General features: G+C 56.9%; 1 protein-coding gene across 8 annotated transcripts in view; it reads right to left on the minus strand.

The window, feature by feature from the left end:
* Positions 1 to 108: 108 nt before the first annotated feature.
* Positions 109 to 19,751, minus strand: part of NAV1 (neuron navigator 1) — a 201,751-nt gene continuing 182,108 nt past the window's right edge. For all 8 annotated transcript variants that reach the window (XM_070768816.1, XM_070768815.1, XM_070768822.1 and 5 more), the window contains 14 exons: positions 17,149 to 17,270; positions 13,739 to 13,935; positions 13,434 to 13,626; positions 13,012 to 13,180; positions 12,627 to 12,724; positions 12,420 to 12,515; positions 12,052 to 12,211; positions 11,513 to 11,748; positions 10,810 to 10,964; positions 10,593 to 10,664; positions 10,007 to 10,203; positions 9,315 to 9,433; positions 7,712 to 7,909; positions 109 to 6,068 (listed from right to left, as the gene is read on the minus strand). In XM_070768816.1, coding sequence (XP_070624917.1) covers positions 5,973 to 6,068; positions 7,712 to 7,909; positions 9,315 to 9,433; positions 10,007 to 10,203; positions 10,593 to 10,664; positions 10,810 to 10,964; positions 11,513 to 11,748; positions 12,052 to 12,211; positions 12,420 to 12,515; positions 12,627 to 12,724; positions 13,012 to 13,180; positions 13,434 to 13,626; positions 13,739 to 13,935; positions 17,149 to 17,270 — 2,108 coding nt within the window. In that variant the 3' untranslated portion in view covers positions 109 to 5,972. The remainder of the gene's footprint in view (positions 6,069 to 7,711; positions 7,910 to 9,314; positions 9,434 to 10,006; positions 10,204 to 10,592; positions 10,665 to 10,809; positions 10,965 to 11,512; positions 11,749 to 12,051; positions 12,212 to 12,419; positions 12,516 to 12,626; positions 12,725 to 13,011; positions 13,181 to 13,433; positions 13,627 to 13,738; positions 13,936 to 17,148; positions 17,271 to 19,751) is intronic.

Here is a 19,751-nt window from a genome sequence, read left to right on the forward strand (position 1 = left end):
TCTGGGCAGGTGGGTCTTAACTCTGGGTTTGGCAAATGACCTTCCCCATCAAGGCATGGACCAGAAGATAAATGAGACAAAAACCAGACAGAGGGAGCTAGAGAGAGCCAGCGGACAACACAGGAGATAACTTTATTGAAACGCAAATGGCATTGAACAGGTGACTTGCTGGGAGGAGACATGCCTGATGGACAGAGGACCCAGGTGAGAGGGCTTCTGGCAGTGAGGGAAGAAGGCCTCATCCGCTGGCCCCAGGATGGATTTAACTGTCAACTGACTTATTATTTAAGACAAATCACCCAGCTCTCTCATGATTGTTACCGCAATTATGTATAAATACAACGGCTCCCTTTCTCTACATCAGATATGAAAGGGGGTAGGTTGAAAGAGGGGAAGACCAATGATAAAAACTAAAATATGAAGACACACACATATCCTGGTTTGGGGGTTTGTGCCCAATAAATTAAAAAAAAAAAAAAAAGTGTTGTAAAGATCCCTGCCCACCTTCCACCGGAGGATCGCCATGCATTTGAGAAACAAAGGCTCCATCACGCAAACAGTGCTGTCTAAAACAGGGCAGGTGAGAAGGACAAGGAAGGGAACCCAGCAAGGGCTGGAACTCATTTGAGAAAAAGGTTGTTCTGTTAAAGAAACAAAAACAAGAACACTTAGGAAGCGGGAGACTCCTGCACAGCAGTGGTCTGGAGACCGTCTGGGACAGGGAGCTCTTGCCTTCTCATCTGTGTCTTCAGTCTGGAGACATGGCAGGGATGCAGGGACATCCGCAGATGAAGAACCTGGCGGGCCGTGGGGTGACTTCAGTGCAGGCTTCACGCCTTCCTCAGGCTCTCATCCTCCTCCAGGCACTTGGTCCCTGACCCCAGGAGGCCCAGTGCCAGATGGGTCTTTGTCCCCCACCCACAAGCGCTCTCACAGGGCAAATGGACTAACTAAACAAGGCCAGTTGTACACACATCTCCCCCATGGCCCCATCTGTGAGTTTGGGAAAATACGAAGCTCTTTTCAGTTAAAAAAAAATTGTTTTAATCGGGGGAAAGATGGACGCCCCGAGGGCCCTCTGCTCATCTCTGAGAAGGCTCTCCTGTGGCCAGGCAGGACCAGGGGTGGGGCGGGCAGAAGGTTCTGGCAGGTGCCCTTTAGAACTGGGACAAGGGTGAGGGGTGCTGCCAGGACAAGCTTCGTGGAAATACAGATCAGACTTTTAAACTGCTCTCATCCCATCAGCAAAAAGAGGCCGAGTTGAGAAGTAGCACCCAGCAGTAGACACCTGGAGGAGGCTTCCCTCCGCGTCCCCTCAGGAAGCCCCCTGGAAATCTCAGAGCTGTGATATTTTCCCCTGGAGGTTGTGTTCTACGAGGAAATGCGAGCATTCCCCTAACTTCTGCCCAAAAGCACACACTCTGTTAAATAAAAGGAAAGACAGAATCATGCGGACACGTGAGAAGACCTTGAAACTAATGTTAAAGTCTGAATTTTACCCTAGAACCTTATTTGTGGTCCTAAAGCCCCACTGTGGGGACTCTGGTCCTTGGCTTTCCCCGACACAGTGGATTGAACCTGTAGTGTCCAGCACAATTACCAAGAGGGTCGTTAAAACAAAACTCGCCGGGCTGTCTCCCTGGTTTCTGATTCAGTAGGTCTGGGACGGGGTCTGAGTTTCATTTCCACAAGCCCTCAGATGCTGCCGACACTGATGGTCTGACACAGATACAAGAACTGCTGCTTTAAGAAATGAAAGAGGTGAATCAAAGGACCGATGTTGACTTCCTTCCACGACCATGCCCGTCACAGAAAGCTCTCCAGACACAGCCATTAAGAGACCCAAAGGCCAAACTGGGGGGACCCAGTAGCACAGGCTTAATACCCCTGGCCTGGCAGCCCTGCAGCTGCTGGGTTTCTCTTGGTGTGTGCCCTTACTCTCAGACTGCGCCGTCTCCCACAGGGTCTGTGACGGGAGTATGTACTCCAGGCTGGGCTGACAAGCACACGTGGGCAGTGGGCAAGCCAAGGTGGTGGCCCCCATGGCTCTGACAAGGTTGACTGAGGGTTCATGAATATATAAAGCTCCTTTCAGTTATAAAGGGCGTTATTCTCAGGCTTTGGTCATCTGAGAACAGTGTCCCTAAAACCATTTTCTTACTGTGGCCTCTCTGGTGGGGCCATGGGCCAGAACTCAGTAGTATAACAGTTATCCAGTTATCATAGGACAGTTCCAGTGTTCCAGCAGCAAACCCTCTGGAAAAGTACATTTCATGCCATCAGTGCGCAGGCAGCGGGGTGGGGGTGGGGTGTTTATAGAGTCTCCCTACTGGCTTCTGCTTAGCTAAGGCCCAGGAGTAGGGGAGGAAGCATGAGGAGAACGCGATCAGCCCTAGAGAGAGGGCTGTGTGAAATGTGCAGTGAGGACAAGACCAGCTTCCCTTCCCAGACACCCTGCAATAGAGGGTCCCACAAGCCTCGCTCTCACAGGCAGCCTTCGCCTCTGTGCAGGGCTCCCGTGTGAGGTGTTGCTGGGAGGGGGCTCTCTCCTCCCTCTGGAAATAAAGTGACCTCTGAGACTGACGGGGTGCCCCCTCTGAATACGTGGGGTCTTGTTGCAAAGAGCTCGAAGTGGAGATGAGATTAGGCCCAAACCAGGAAAAGTGGAAGAAAAAAATTTTTTGAATGCCTATGTTGTCTTAGGTCCTCAAGGAGGATGGGCAGACTAGTTGGTCATTCAAAACCAAAGCTTAGCCTGCGGACCGCTAGGGACTCTGCGAGGGGACCCCCAAGACCTCAGCCAGCCTCCCACTTCCCAACACACAGATCACGCAACAGAGACGCCGAGACTAGACGCGCAGAGATAAGCACCGCGGAGCTGCCTCGGAAGATGCGACGGCGGCAGCCAGCCGCTCCCGGAGACACACACAGACAGCGCGTCCTCTGCCGGCCTTGACACCTCGCGCTTTATTTCTGGTGCCTAAGCAGGAACGGAGGACAAACACACTGGACAAAATGCGGTGGTCTCCTTCATCCAGAAATGGGGGCCGTGCTTGCACCTCTGCCCGGAAGTGGGGCTGGGCGCTGAAGCACATGGTCTGCTCGCCAGATGCGGTGAGGAGAGGAGCTGGGGGCAGGAGGGGGCGGCACCCAGCCCAGTCCTGGAGGGGCCGGGTTTTCTCAAGGTGCCGGGATGCGAGTTTAGTCCTGGGACCTGGCCGTCCCTTTCTGAGGGGTCCCAGCGTCTCAACCAAGAAGCAGGGGGACCAGTGGGAGAGGATGCTGTGGATCTGCACTGGCCACTCACTCCAGGGCAGGGGCGGAGGGCGGGGAGTCGGCTTCAGAGGGGCCTGTGTGAGCGCCGAGGGGCCTAGCACCGTGAGGAGGCTTGGCCGGCCACAGTCGCCACGATTCCTGGGGGATGATGGACGCCCACAGCCAGGGGCCCAGGTGGACAACTGGAAATGGAGTCCAGACTCCAGAGGGACAGTGGTGGGTGGTGCCCCCGCGCTGGCCGGGAGCCCACTTTCTGGAGGCTGGCAGCTGAAGAGCCAAGTGCAACGCTGCCGTTGGCTCTGTGGGCCAGGGCTCAGAGATGAGGCGCAAGAACCCGAGGCCGCCAGGGCCAGCCTGCTGAGATCCAGGCAGACTGCACCGTGGCCTCCACGCTGGCCGGGGAGGCAGGCATCGCTCCGGGAGGTCTGAGACAGTTGGAATGGAGGAAGGGGGTCACCCCTTTCCTTTTTCTCAAGTAGCCAGTAACACCCAGGACAGAAGGCACCGGCCGGGCAGCACCGAGAACAGAGATGGGGCTCAGCCCTGGGGGAGACGGCGCTGGAGCCGGAGCCGGAGCCCAGCCCCGGGTCGACAGCCAAGGTGGGGCTGAGAGGCCAGCGCCCAGGGAAGGCCCACCTGGCGGGGTGTCTTCTCGTCCTTCCAAGCTGGGACGCCCCGCTCCAGGGCCGCCTCCTTCTGCACGGCAGAGACCTTAAGGCAGTGATGTCAGCACCATCCTTGGACAGACAGCCTCTTCCCACAGGAGAATTGCATATTTTCTGGCAGGGTTGGGGTCTTCACAGCTCTAGCAGCATTAACAGACATTCCCTTCAGCAGATAAGATCCGTCATCCCTGGGAGCCACCAGGGGAATTGCAGAAGCCTCTGAAAGGAGCAATCTGACCACCTTTTGGACCTAAGTGAACATCTTCTAATAGGAAGATTCAGATGCAGTTGCTCCTTGGTTTGGTGGGACAGAGAGATCCAGGTTAGTGGTTATTGTGCCTGTAGGTTCTGATAAGAGTGTGTGCTACTTGGGGCTCCAAAGAGCATCACAGATCCCTGGTCTGCAGAGCCCAAAACCACAGCCTCGCCAGGCAACCCAGTGCACTGGGCAGTTAGTCGAGGGCTTCTTTATGGCCAGCTCCTGCGGTTTGGACGCCATTTCTCAGGTGATCCTGAGGGCCCACAAGATAAGATGTGTGTTTAGTGGAGATTAATGTTTCCTGCTAGACAGTGAGTGTAAGGACTCACATCTTTTTTTATACCTAGTGACTGGTACACACTAAGTGCCCAATAAATGCTTGTCCAATGAAGGAATTAGCACTGCCGAACCTTCAGGGCAACTTCTGCAAAAGGTGGATCCCTTTCGAAGGCAGATCTTTGCCACCAAATCAGACTCCTTATATTCTGATTGGGAGCGTCTCACTTGGGTGTCCACTCCTAAGTGAATCTTCGCTTGTTCAGAACCAACAGTAAAAGCCAGCCAGGGATTTTGGATTCAGTTGGGCAAAGCAGTTGCCATCAGAACAGTGCATGGAGGGGCTCCACAGGCCACAGACAGAGGGAGATTTCCAGTTTCCAGTTACCCTCCAGTCCACGGGGAAGCTCAGCTGAGGTCTTCTGTCAGGATGGGCCCACGTTCTCCTCCAGAGACTGGCCGCCATGCTCCAGGCAAGATGTGTGGCACTCGAGGTCCCTCCTGTCCCACTGCTGAGCTGGCACTTCAGGTCCCACGAGAGCCCCCAGAGTGCCAGACACGGCTGCGTGGCAGGCGCCTTGTGGGTGCCAGTTGCCTGGCATTGGATTCTCCACAGGGCGACCTGGAAAAGCCAGAACAGCCCCAGGATAAGCAGCTTGAGCATTTCATGGACTTGTGAGGGTACAGGAAAACAAGCCGAGAAAGAAGAGGAGAATAAATAGGCAAATGAGAGGGAAAAATGGAAACAAAACAAAAATAAAAAAAAAGTCGGGTTTATTGACTCGTGTGCTAACTTAGATGCTGTGAGCAGAGCCGGTGGCGTTTCTCTGAAGGCTGCAGTGGCGTCCTCGTGGTCTGGCCGCGTCTCACGTGGGTGCCGTGTCACTGGTATCCCTCATGTGTCGAGAGGGGGGGCAGGTAGCGCACCTTGCAACTGGACTTCCTCCCTCCAGCTTCATTTTTTCCTTTTTTTTTTTAAACCTTTTACAGATTGATTTAAACGTTGTAAACCACATGCTTTTTTTTTTCCTGCAGCCTGATCTTGGGGGCAGGGAGAGCTGTTGGCAGTGGCTGGAACTGGGCAGGGTCCGAGGGAGGGTCCAGGAGCCGCCTCCTCCCAGAAGACTTCCCCCGGCGAGGCTGTGTCTCTGAGCCGTTCGTGAGAATCAGGAACTACCGCAGGCTTGTCTGATGTCTTCTGAACCCCTCCCCAGAAAGCCCAGGAGTTTGTAATTGAGACGAGAAATCAAGGAAAAAGAGCCAGGATCATCTTCTCCTCAGAGTCACCAGAGGAGACTAGGAGATGGATCTGGGGACGCGGGTCCACCCGCCAGTCCCACAGGGAGTTCTCCAAGGTGCAGCACCAGGAACCTGCCCCTTCCTCCACGGCCCCTCCTGTCCTGGGGCTGGAGAGCCCGCGCTGGGAGGAAGCAGGGCAGAGGGGATGGCACGGCACTGTCCCCCGCCCCGCTGTCCCGTGACTGGCTGCTGGGCCCTCAGAGCGTGGCCTGGAGGCTGGGGTCCAGGATGCTCTCTCTGTCTGGAGACTCGATGTAATTGGCAGCTTCCTGCAGTTTCAGCAGCATAGCCATCTAAAGAGGGGCAGAGAGACAGCTAAGGAGAGTGGGGACTTGCAAGTGGTGGAGAACCCAGGGAGTGCAGGGCTGGTTCCACCCTGTGTGAACCTGGCCCTGGGGAGTGAGGGGCGACTGGGGGTGGCGCACGCTGTGACCTGCTGGCCACTCCCTGGAGGGTGTGGGGGCCCCAAGGCCGCCTAACAGCTCTTCTCCAAGAGGCTGCAGCCCAGAGGGCTAAGCGCCGAACTCAGGTGCCATTAGGACCTGCTTCTCCCCAGGCCCGCCCATCTCTCCAGCCCCGCCCACCCCATCCCTCCAGCCCCGCACCCCTCCCTCCCCACCCCGCCAGGCCTGGCCTGGATGCCAGTGTCTTCACCTCCTGCCCTGGTCCTCTCGGCTTCCTCAACAGGTCACAACTCTGACCCCCTCATTCAGCTAAGGAAGCATCGTTGTTCCAGCCTTCTGTTTACACGATTAACACTGTCCTGACTTAAAAGCCTTTTTATACAGAGAACACCTGTTTTCTACAAGGTCCAAATTTAAATAAAATGTATTAGGATTAAAGTAGAATTTAAATAAAATGTATTAGGATTAAAGTAGAACGATCTCCTACTGGCAGTGTAGAAGTGCAAGATCTTGGGTTTGTGCATGTGTCCATCAGATCAGATCAGTTGCTCAGTCGTGTCTGACTCTCTGCGACCCCATGAATCGCAGCACACCAGGCCTCCCTGTCCAGCACCAACTCCCGGAGTTCACTCAGACTCACGTCCATCGAGTCAGTGATGCCATCCAGCCATCTCATCTTCTGTCGTCCCCTTCTCCTCCTGCCCCCAATCCCTCCCAGCATCAGAGTCTTTTCCAATGAGCATGTGTCCATACCATCTGCTAAACCGTCCTGCCAGATGGCTTGATGACCAACACCCCCTCCAGCAGAAGGAAGGGCCGAGCCTACCACATGTGTGACTCTGCCACCATTGAGCTGGTTACCTCCTTGTCATAGGCTTCCCCCCAGTGATTAAAGAGGGGAAGGGTCGTCTTCCGTTTTTATCCTCTAGTCAAAGCCTGCTCATATCCTTGGTCCATGTTCTGTATGGAAGTTTCAGGGTTTGGGTCATATGTTTTGGGTGTCAGTTCTCTTTGTTACAAGCACTGTAGATATTTTTGTAGTTTGTCACCTGTCTCAGCCCGTTTTTTTCTTTTTTAAAAACTATTTATTTATTTGGCTGCACTGGGTCTTACTGGCCACACACAAACTCTTAGCTTCAGCACGTGGGATCTAGTTCCCTGACCAGGGACTGAACCCGGCTCCTGCCTTGGGAAGGCGGAAGGAAGCCCCTCAGCCCACTTTCTAAGAGCTCCTGGAGTCACTGCACCGTGGCTGTCCCCAGGACGACCCCAGGGAGCAAGGACAGGAGCAGGACCAACATCTATGATCTATGGGTCCCTGGCTCCCCCGCTCTGCATGCTGTTCCCACCTGGCCTCTGCCGGATACACCTGTTGCTGGTTAGCGACACCGCTTAGCTCAGTCTGGGGTTCTGATGGTCAGAGCTACCACCACTGGCCTCACGTTCACCCCGGCCTCTGGGCCCAGCAGGGTGTGGACGAGGCTTCCGTTCTGTGACACCCTGACTTCTGCCTTACAGCGGCCTCTACTCACCAGTGGGTCTGAGTCCAGGGAGCTGGGGGTGCTGTCCTTGACTGTCCTGTCCTCTGGGGGCGAGGCAATGCTGTGGGGGCCCACGGTGGGGGGCGGCAGGTGGTACAGCTTTGACTGGTCTTGTTGGGCTGAGGGCCAGGGAAGAGTGTCCCGGACCCACTCCACAGGGTCCTCCCAAGCGGCTTTCTGCCCGTGAACCTGGAGAGAAAGGAGCAGTGTGATCACTGGTGAAGAGCCCGCGGGTGAGCAGCTCCTGATGTGTGTGCCGCGTGCGCAGTCCCTCAGTCGTGTCCAATCTTCTCGGCCCCGTGGACTGCAGCCCGCCAGCTCCTCTCCATGGGCTTCTCCAGGCAAGAATACTGGGTGGGTTGCCATGCCCTCCTGCAGGGGATCTTCCTGACGCAGGGATCGAACCCTTGTCTCTCGCGCCTCCTGCACCAGCAGGCGGGTTCTTTACCACTAGCCCCACCTGGGAAGCCCCCTGAAGTGTCTATACTTCCTCAAACGTAAAGCCATGAAGTTTGGATTCCTGTAGGGTTTTGAGTTTCCCAAAATGGGAAATAAAATAAGTTGGCATAGGTTGGTAGAAGCCGTCTTCTTTGTTTTTTAAGTTTTGACCACAGCACACGCATGTGGGCCCTAGCCCCTCACCCAGAGACCGAACCCGCGCCCCAGGTGCTGAAAGGCGGAGTCTTAACCAAGGGCCGACGGGGAGTCCCGAGACCATCTTGGAGAATAATTTGGCAAACTGTATTAAAACTTGACATGGACCCCACAAGTCATATGACCCTGCAATTTTACTTTCCAAGTAAGAAATTTCAGTTCGGTAATAATAATACCTTTTGAAAGAAATTTGGGCTTTGCTGAAAGGAGATATCATCTGTGTAAAAATGGTTTAAATTACAAAACTGTTAATAATAACCCAAAATTAAAGGAAAATGGTGACACACGGCATCTCTGGAACTCTCCCACATCATCAGATGGTGTGTGTCACACCGACACATGACTCTTATGGATAAAACATGACCACTGGTCCAGTCACCACGTCACCGGTCAGTGGACCAGTGATGAGTATGCCCTAATTCACGGGTGAGAAAACTGAGGAGGTTTTTAAAAGCGACAGCTGCCTTTTGCACAAAGTTCTTATTCTCACTTTTACAAACGTTTTCACACATTTCATTTGACTTCAAAACAGAGCGAATTTATACTGTCTCCTTTCTTACATACGAGGAGTTTAAAAAGGTCAAGTAACTTGACCAGAATAACATTTTTATTAGTAATTAGTAATGACCTAAAGCTATAATAGGATTTTACTTAATTCTTAACTCAGTTGTTTCTCTATCTGGCCAAATCCCTAGGGAGTCGTTTGAGTTTGGAGGAGACTCAGAGGCCGAGGACTGGACACACAGCCCCAGGCCAGTGGTTGTTAGCCGTTTGCTGGGCGCTGGCCATAGGCAGGAAGGCAGCAAGGTCTGCATAGCGCCTCGCCCGGCCTGTTAGGAGGAGAGCCTAAAAATCTCAGGGGCCGCGTGTCGGACTCTGTCTCCACTCTGTGAGGTGGGCCAGCCTGGCCTCGGTTGAGCAGGGTCCAGGGTGGGCTCACCTTAATGCCATCCTTGGCCCCTTCCTGTAGGTAGGGGATGATGGAATTGTTCCACAGGTCGATGAACCAGGTCCGGAAATCCTCGATGCCGATGGGGCAAGACAGAAAGAAGCAGGGACCTGGCAAGAGAAGAGGGCTGTGAAGACGGCCTAGAGCCTCACTCCCTGGCCGTCTGCCCCACTGACTCCCTAATACCAGGCAGAAGGTCTTGGAACTAGAGCATGAAAGCAGCACAGGGCTGGGCTAAACTGAGATCGTGGGCAAGACAGTGGGAGCTGACAGCCTGCTGCAGCCTCAGAAATGATGTTTCTCCAGGTGGATGGGAGGCGGGGGAGCCAGAGGCAGCTTTCAGCTCCCCTAACACCTCCCCTGCGTCTTCTCAGCGATCCTGGGAGTGTGGGTGAGGTCAGGGCTCTGACAGCTGACGCAGGCAGGGGGACCACACTGGGCACTTACTCAGCGACCCGCGGCTCTAAGGCTGCAGGCGTGGGGCCAGTGAGTGCTCCACACACTGAGGGCATGGAGGGAAGGGGACCCACGCCAGGCGTGGGGCCAGTGAGTGCTCCACACACTGAGGGCATGGAGGGAAGGGGACCCATGCCAGGTGTGGGGCCAGTGAGTGCTCCACACACTGAGGGCATGGAGGGAAGGGGACCCACGCCAGCCCCGCCCAGGCGAGGCGCAGGCTGTACCGATGAGGAAGTCGGAGGTGCTGTGCTTCTCCAGGAAGGTGTGCAGGTGGTACCACAGCTTGGGCACCCAGTCCAGCACCCGCAGCAGCTCCTCCCTGTTGGCGTTGATGTCGCCGTCCGACTCCACCAGCTTCCTCCTCAGGTAGCGAACCAGGAAGCCGTTGGCGGGCTCCACGTTGTTGGAGAAGGTCAGCATCCTGTGGCCAGGGATGCAGAGGGTCGGCGGGGGCACTGCACGAGGGTGTGTCGACTCCGCTCCCACCCGCCCTGAGCCGCCTGCCTCCCACTGATGCCCACGGGTCTGCTGAACTCAGGGCCGAGGAAGAGCTGGCGCTCAGATCAGTGACCCCCTCAGGTAACCATCGGACCCCACTGGCCTGGACGAGGGGTGTGTGGGCAGAGGCTGCACCTCTTCCTGTGTCAAGGGCCCTTCTCCCTCTGCACCGACACGGCACACACCTCCTCTCCCAGCCCACAGGGCGCTGCTACTGTCTTTCCTTCTGCTGTGCCTCTGGCCAGATCCTGGACTGAACTGGTTTACAGACTTGGGGGCATCTGGAGGCCCATCCAGGGCCATAGATCTTACCTGAAGCTTAGGTGCAAGCCGTGATTGGGTGTCATTTTTACTGGTTGATTAGTGGTACCAATAATATAGGGACTGCGGGAAGACAGAGGAAAAAGACTGGCTTAGACCTGTCTGAACACTGGATTTCTGCCGTGTGCTACCTCACTCCGGGGAACGCCTGGGGTGGACTGGGCTCCCCCCGCCCGCCGTGGGGAGTCTGGTCCTGACCCCAGCTCACCATTTGTGGTACTTGCAGGTCAGGGCCCCATTGACCAGCTCGCTGATGGAGCCTGCCTCACTCAGGTCATCCAACAGGATCACCAGGGGGACATCCCCAGTTCCTGTTTCCCGGTCTATCTGGTTGGCCAGGTTGGAGAGATACAGCTGCAGGTCCTGAAATGAAAGAAGGGGGCAGTCAGCACTCAGGAGCAGCGAGCCCCCGGACCAGCCTTGCAGAGGAGGGTTTCAGAGGAGCTGGGCTGGTTCTGGATCCCGGGAGGGGCCTTGGTTCCTGTGTGATGCGCTTGGACCTGGGACTGCAGAAGCCACCACCCCAGCCCCATCAGCAGTGGCCCCTAAACCCCTCAAGGTTGGGGAACACACTTGTCAGATAGCTGTGCACAGGATCTGCACTGGGAGCCACCCGAAATGGACGCGCCTCCCCGTGGGGCACAGCACGCAGCGACCTTGGAGAGGGACCTGGCAGGGCTCAGCACAGCGTGTGACAGTTCCGAGGGCTCCCCTAAAGGACGCCAGCCCACGGTCAGAGAGACGTTCTAGAAAGAGGCTGAGGGGAGGCAGAGGAGAGACTGACAAGGCGGGCAGAGGGCCGGTGGGACGTGAGAGGGACGGAGCGCCCCGGGGAGGGAGGAGCCTGGATAGGGCTGCCGAGGGGGTAGGGCAGCACGGTGGAGCAGGGCGGTCCGGGCGAGCGCGGGCACCTTGCAGGACTGCTGGTGCATGTTGAAGGTGCTGACGATGCCCTCGGTGACCTCTCGGCCAGAGCGCTCCACCAGGTACTCGGCCAGGCGGTTGGTCAGGTAGGTCTTGCCGGTGCCGCTGGGGCCCGAGAGGACGAGCCGCCGGTGCTTGAGCAGCAGGCCGATGTAGTGCTGCATCATGGGCTTGGGGATGAGCGTCTCGAACACCAGGCTGTCCACACACTTCTCCCTGAGACCTGCAACACGCCTGCCTGTCTGAGCCGGCGCCCCTGGGCCCAACAGGACCCCCTGGGCTGGCTCTGATCACGCGGGGCAGGCTGTGTGCTATGGGGGTGGGTGGAGGGGAAGCCCAGGCGAGGCAGAAATGTCCTGTGAACACGTTCCCTGGGACGAGTCCGGAGCAGGTGAGCCTCTCTTGTGTTTCACGGTGACCTCCACCCTGCAGCCCCTCAGCCAGCTCCTGCTCCAGGAATACACGATGGACCGCCTGACAGTCCCCCTGCACCCCACAGCCCTGCACCCAAGGGTCCGGGACTGACCTTTGAGGGAGACCACTATGTTGTTAACCCCTCGGCGGCAGGGGGGCAACTCTGGGGGCTCCGCGTCCAGGAGCCGTTTCACGTGGCTGATGCTGTAGCCGTGGATGGACTCAGTGCTCAGTCCCAGCGTGGAGGCCGGGTCCATCTTAGAGATGTAGTCCTGACGGGAAGGGAGGCGGAGAAAGAAGGTGCTTGAGAGGGACGAGGAAGAGATCAAGACCACAGGACGAGCAACGCTACAGGGCACAGCGATCCACGAGGAAGGGGAGGAGCCGTCTGTCTCCTGGGGGCTTCTGCACAAAGGCTCCGAGGCCCGGGCCCCCGTGTTCTCAGAGGACCGGCAGCCCCTGAGCTCCTGCACCTCTTACCTTGAACACCTGGAAAACAGCGCCGTCCAGCAGCTTCCAGTCAACCTGCCCGCTGACCTTGCTGCACCCCAGGAAGAACTCCTGCTGCTTCAAGTCCTGTGAGGCCAAGGTGGGCGGCTCAGGAGCCACGTACGCTGGGCTTGGGGGTCCTCAGAGCCAAGGCTTCTTGGGTGGAAACGACGGTGTCACGCCCCCCGAGTTCCTTACCCCTTTGATGATGTGCTGGGGGGGCATCCTCACCACCACCCGGAGGGTCACCTCCTCCTTTGGGCCGCAGGTGCTGATGCCATCCATGGGGGACAGGTCTGGAGGTGGGGACAGGAATGCTGGTTGGGGGCACCCCAGACTACCCTACACCTTCTGCCACTCCCCTTTCAACAAAGTCTTTATCTACCCCAAAGAAGTACCAGGAGTCCAAGCCCAAAGAGCGAAGAGGGTTTCAGGACCACAGCGATCCTTGGTGTCTCAGGACTCTGGCGTCGGCTCGCCGCAGCACTGGTACCTCTCTGACCCCGGAAGCCGCACCAGAGTGCGTGAGGGGGGAATACTTTCCTTCTTTTCACCCGCCCAGGGCCTTCGCCCCAACAGGTACCTGTGTCTGCGAGGCTTGGGCTGAAGGAATGGGTGAGCGCCAGGCCCAAGGAGCGACGAGGGGAGGGTAGAGCCGAAGATCCCGGGATCTGCCCAGGAGCGGAGCCCGCCGAGGGGCCTGGGGCCACCTTCAGCCGGTCGTTCTCTGCTTTCAGCAGGTCCACCTCCAACTGTGGCGAGAACAGGCGGGTCTGGAGCCTCGGCCGCAGGGTCCTGCAGCCCCGCCCCGCGCTGCATCCCTCTCGCAGCCAAGGACCCACGTCCCTTCCCATCCTGCAGCCCCGCCCCTCCCCGTATCCCCGTCCTGTGCTCCATCCCGCAGCCATCCCAGCAACCCGCCCCGTCCCGCGGCCCCGCCCCTCGTAGCCCCGCCTGGTTCTGCGGCCCCGCCCCTCCCGCAGCCCCGCCCCGCCCAGGACCGACCTGCATGTTGTGCATGGTCTCCCGCAGCTGGTCCAGCTGGTGGGCCGAGTTGAGGGCTTCCAGGCGGATGTCTGTGAGCTTCATTTCCTTCTCCCACAGCTCTGAGCGCAGCTCGGACACCTCCTTCTTCTCCGGCTCCTCCTCCTCGCTGCCATGGAACAGCCGGGCGTGGGGGGCCGGGGGAGCGGGGCCCCTGGAAGTAGGCGTGGAGCACTGGGCGTTGGACCCTGAGCCCGCGGGCGGCCGTCACTGGCCCCACGGCCTGGGGAGGGGGCTACAGTGGGGGGCGGCCTGGGAACACTTACTCGGGGGCGTCGGTGCCCGCAGAAGACGAGGTGGAGGACTTGATGGAGGGTGAGGCAGTCTCGGTGGACGCGTGCTGCAGTTTGGGGGACGAGGGGGCGGAGGAGTCGGGCGTGGCGATCTCCTCGATGTCAGAATAGGAGGAGGCTGACTTGGGCCCCTTCTTTATACTGAAGGCTTTGTTGAAGGAACTTCGGAGCTAAAACAAAGCAGATTGGGGAGAGAGCTGTGAGGCCAGGCCCTGGAGATGGGGAGGTGGGAGGGGGCTTCTGAGACACGGGCCAGAGGAAGGGATGTGCGGCAGTGAGCACGCCCTCAGGAGGGCTTCTCTGGCCTTGTGACATGAGGGTGGGAGGCTTGCCTAGGGACTCAGGCTGAGTGAGTAAGACTCCCCGCACTGTGGGAACGTCCTGGGTTTTTTCTCCCCCTTGGGGGCTCCCTGCTGTGAAGGGACGGAGGGGACCCCCGGGGCACAGGGTGTACCTCCTGGTGACCCCATCCTGCTTTTTTCAGCAGATCAGCAATTGCTTAGCCTGCAGCCTGGCTCATTTGGGCCTCAGGACCCACCTCTGAGCTGGGCTTATCAGATCAGAGCCTACCCAGCAGACAGGGACAACATGATTCCGTGAATCAAAAGATGGGAGTGAACCAAGCTCCTTTCACTGCCGCCCGCGCTCAGCACATTGCAGGATACAAGTGTTTTCGACCATGTCCACTCAAGTGTGCCAGAATTAAGGGATACTTCCCAGTATTTCCTCCGAGTATGCAGGAGGAACTGGCTTGGTCTTGGGTGCTGACGAGCTGGATGTTAGGGATGCGGGAGGCAAACCAGGGATCTGCCCCGCGCCCGTCACATGCATCCATTCAGCATGCACACACACGCAGGGACACGGAGATGGAGCTGCAGCCGGAGACAGAGTGCGGAGGGCCAAAGCAGACCAGATCGCTGGGACGGCAAGAGCAGAGTGCAAATCTGAGGACTCTTCCCAGGTGTCTCCTGGGGCTCAGGGCAGCTGTGGGTGGTGGTGATGCAGCAGGGGCGTGTCGGGGTCTCTACCAGGAAGGACATAAGGAAGACCCATCTGGCTCGATGGGGGTGTGAGGGGGGAGTGTGTGTGCAGGGTTGTGTCCTCTCTGGGTAGTCAGGGCTCAGTGTCAGAAGTGCAGTTCTCTGTGGAGATGGAGACCTGGGACTAGGACACGAGCCTCCCACTTTTGTCTCGAACCCTTGCGTCTCAGGAGACCGTGTGTGTGTCCACGTGTGAACTGTGACCTCCATCTGCAGGCCCCCCACCCCGCTGAGGTCATGGAGATCCTAAGTGGGAACAGTGCTCTGTGTGAGTCTGTTTCCAACGCAGAACTGCTGGGCAGAGGGACTGTACGGTGCGATGTGGTAAGGGACGCTGGGGTCAAATGATGGAGCAAGACAAACCCAGATTCTGTCCCGAGGGACATCTCAGCACGTCTCCAGTGAGGCCGTGCGTGTAGAAGGCAGCACTCCTCAGATCTGAGCATCTCGAGGGGCTGGTGTGAAACTCGGGGCAATGCCAAGCTATGACTCAAGTTTCAGTAATCACCCTGCTCCCCATGACCGTTGGACAGGCTCTAGGGGACGGAACCTCTCCCTGAACCTCCCGCTTCTGACCGGCATCTGCAGGAAGCACTGCTCTCTGTCCACCAAGATCCCACCTCGATTCCACCTCCAGTGGGCTCCTGCCCCGTATGACACTCTGCCTGCCTCCTGGGACAAGCCGTCTATGAACTCCCAGAGCCTCGCTCACTGAATTAACAAGCATTCTGACACCACTGGATTGTCATCAGTCTTATATAGACTATTTCTGTCTACCTGGCAATTTCCCAGGCTCTTTGAGATCACAGATTCCATGTTTTGGAGAAGGCAATGGGAACCCACTCCAGTACTCTTGCCTGGAAAATCCCATGGATGAAGGAGCCTGGTAGGCTGCAGTCCATGGGGTCACTAAGAGTCAGACACGACTGAGCGACTTCACTTTCACTTTCCACTTTCATGCACTGGAGAAGGAAATGGCAACCCACTCCAGTGTTCTTGCCTGGAGAATCCCATGGACGGAGAAGCCTGGTAGGCTGCAGTCCATGGGGTCGCACAGAGTCGGACACGACTGAAGCGACGCAGCAACAAATTCCATGTTTCCTACCCTCAGACACCCAGCCAGCGTTGGCATAGGGTCCGAGTGGACTTCATGGGTCTGGTGTGTCAGGGTTCGCTGTTTATTTCTGACGTTTATACCCTAATCCCCGAAACCCCTCTGTCAACCCCACGGCTGCTCGGAGGGCTCAGGCTCGGGGGTGATCTGAGGTCCCACCCCTCACCTCTCTCAGGCTCATTTTACTTCAGAGCTAAATCCGCAGGCCGCACCCAAGCTGACCTGGCCTCTGGCGAGCGTGGTAACGCTCACCCCCTTAGAGCCTTCCGTGTGGGGGGTCTAGGGCTTGGTGGAGCGAGGGGCCAGGGCACACTGTCTTGGCAGCCTGATGGGCACTGTCCCGTTTGGCTGCTTTCGTAGCAGGTGGACTTTGGCACCAGGGGAGACGGGAGGGGGCAGCACCCTCCCACTGCCCCAGCCAGACCGCTCCTCTGTCCTCCAGGAGCGGCCGTGGGTCGACATGCAGGGAGGGTTAGGGGCTTGGTGGAGGTGGTCACGGTTAGTTTCATGAGTGGTTGTCTCTGTTTAGGGGGAAGGGGTTGCTCTGGAGAAGGGGAGGGTGTGGCAGAGGCAAAGAGGAACGGGGAGGAATGAGTGTCTTACCTCGTAGACCTGGAAAAAAATAGGGATTTAAGTCAGCATTTTGAAGGAAAAAAAAAAAAAAGAAGCAACACTTAATCACTCATTTCACACAGCGGCCCGTCTGGACTACACCACGCTCTGTGCACAGGCTCACTGGGTGGGGCCAGTGGGTGGGTGTGCCCCTGGGGCTCCCCTTCTCCACATGGGCAGCAGGGGGCATGGCGATGTCGGAAAGGGCACCCCAAGTCAGCTTAAGGTTTTCTGGGAGATACGAACAGCTAGAACATCTCTCTCTGGACCAGTCAAGCAGTGCAACAGTTCCTTTTGGAGTGATCTGGCAAGTTCCACGGATACCTCTCCAGGAGCACCTCAGGTGAGTAGCTCTGTTCATAACATCTCTCCACAGTATGGGAGGGGTGGGCACAGGTAGGCCAGTCCCTCTGAGGACCTCCTGCTGCTGCTGCCCACCAGACATGTGCAGGGCTGCAGGGGGTGGCTGGCGGGGGGAGACCCTGCTCTGGGCGGACACCACCCAGGGCTCCCATCAGACGGGACTCTAGCGTGGCAAGTTTGGGGAGGTCAGCTCCTGTGCTGCAGTGGGGTGGCCCCCCGGTGGCCCACACGGCTCCCCCCAGACCTTCACCTACCCAGCTCTTCTTCTTCTTCTTCTTGGCATCGGCCTCCTTGCCACTGCTGATGCTGGAGTGGCTGGTGATGCTGTTGAGGCTCGAGATGCTGTCGGAGGAGTTCTGCCTCTTGATCCGGAGCTCTGGGGGCCAAGCACAGGGGCGGACACAGACCCAGTGGCTTTAAGGCAACGCTGTGAGGCTGGAGGCCGGGCTTGCTGCAGGAGGAGGGGGAGGAGGAACCCACCTCCTCATCCACATCCTTCACTTGTTGGGAGCATCCTCTCCACAAGCCTTTGTTGGGTGTCAATCATATTTCAACATAAACAAATAAACAAGTAGGAACCGATCCCTGTTCTCAAGAAGCTGCCGCCTAACAGGAGAAAGACCAGCACAGAAACCAGTGCCCTTGGTTCGAGCAGCAGGGATGAGGGGCAGCCCAGGCCTCCACCGTCCCCCAGGCTCTCACTGGCTGCCACCCTTGGGACTTGCTTCAGAAATACTGGCTGCCAATACTGGGAGGAGGCGGGGCGCGCAAGGCCAAGGGCCTTGCATTTAACCCAAACGGGCTTTAATTTCCCTTTTAATCTGATGGGCAGAAAATCTCTTCAGCTTTTGGAAAATGTCTGTAACAGCACCGAAATGCCCTCCTCTCCTACTTCAGGGAAGGAAAGGGTTAATAAAGGAGGCAGCCTTTGAGTGGTGACAGAACAGAAGCTCTTCATGTGGGATGTGGAGAAGCCCCTGCAAAGGCTGCGCGGGGAGCACTGGGGTTTGGGTGCGGGCACAGCGAGGGAGCCGGGCCAGCCGGGTGGGCGAGTCCTGGGTGCCCCTCACAGGACTGTGCCGTGTGCCACAGGTAAGGGGCGGCGGAGTCTAAGCAAAGGCCCCGGGGGATCAGATGTTTTTTATAAATTAATTCAGTTGTTTTTGGCTGTGCTGGCCTTCGCTGCTGCCTGTGGCTCTCTCCAGTCGCGGTGGGCAGGGGCTGCTCTCTAGTCGCAGAGGCTTCTCCCTGTGGTGGCTTCTCTTGTTGCAGAGCGATGGCTTAGTTGCCCCGAGGCATGTGGGATCTTCCCGGGCCTGGGATGGAACCCATGTCCCCTGCATTGGCATGTGGATTCTTAACCACTGAACCACCATGGAAGTTCGAGGATTGGATTTTTAAAACCTTATTTTGAAATCGTTACAGATTCACAGGAAACTGGGGACAAGTGGGCAGGCAGCCCTGTGCAAGGCGCGCGGGCCGGCGAGCTTTTACTGTAAAGGCCAGAGAGCAAACATTTCAGGCTCTGTGGTCGGTTGATCTCTCTTACAACTGCTCAGCAGTGCTGCGTGGTTTTAGAACAGCCACAGACGACACGTGCATTAGTGAGTGTGGCTATGTGCCAGTAAAGCTGTATTTGAAGGCAGGTGGTGAGCCAGATTTGGCCAATGAGCGATGGTCTGCCAACCCCTAGTTTGCATTTTCCTCCAGAACACGTATTGCTTTTGTGACCAATTTAATTTACAATTAGTCAATTATAAAATAAAGTGAAAAGCAGCAAAACAACTGTCATGATACCTGAAGATCCAGTTAGTTGTGAGCCTATCAATTAAAATTTTAAAACATGCTATATAGTACTTTTAAGAGCAAAGGATATGCTTTAGAATCAGTCTTCAGAGAAAAAGTTAGGAAATCTTTTGTGCCTTTAAAATTTCGTGCCATATGCATGTGTTACTATCTATACACCAAATAAAGTTAGGCATCATTGCGTTAAGCATTAGTTCTGTGAAGGCTCCTAGAAATCCTGACCGAGCTGGACCTGGGTCAACAAGAAGGACCACATGGAAGCCAAGGGCACTCCACACAAACGTATCTGAAGAGTCAGGTTACTCGGGAAACCAGAAGCAGCTCAGCGTCCCAGACCTGTCACTAGGAGCCGTGTTTGAGCAAGTTGCCTGTCTTCTCCGGTCTTACTCTGAACTGCAGAGCACACTTTGTAGGGCTGCTGTCTGGACTAGATGAGCTAATGTAAGCAGTGATCAGAGCAGGGCCTGGTGTCCTGCAGATGCTCCTGAAGGCTGGCTGTGTCTGTGGCCAAGTTGGGCAGAGAAGACAGGAGAGGCGACGGGAGACGTGGACACAGCCTGCACCAGCGAGAGGTGGTGCTCCTTTCCTGACGGTTGGATACATTCTCTTTCCCTCTCACTTGCTTTTCTGAAATGTTTCAAACTCACAGAAACACTTAAAACCAAGGCTGACCTCTCCGTTGAGCCCTGAGATCCACTGATCTCTGTCTCACTTGAAGGGGAGCTTCTTTCCCCACAGAGAACCGAACTAAGCATCAAATGGCGTCACACACACGCCTGTGCATGCACACACGTTGTCCAAGTGGAACGTGCTAGCTCTTCAGAGCAGCTTTAGGTTCCCAGCAAGACTGAGAAGGTACAGAGGTGCCCCACTCCCCCCCCCCGGCCCCACGTGTAGGGCCCCCCGATCGGCACCCCCACCGGATGCTACACCTGCGGTAGCCGACGCAGCCACCCAGGCATCTCAGCACCCCCAGGGCCTACGGCCTACACTGGGGTCCACTCAGCGCCACATCCTGGGGGTTCAGACAGACGGACAAGGACCTGTGCCC

This window comes from Bos indicus, chromosome 16 (genome assembly GCF_029378745.1).
Source record: "Bos indicus isolate NIAB-ARS_2022 breed Sahiwal x Tharparkar chromosome 16, NIAB-ARS_B.indTharparkar_mat_pri_1.0, whole genome shotgun sequence".
NCBI lineage: Eukaryota > Metazoa > Chordata > Mammalia > Artiodactyla > Bovidae > Bos > Bos indicus.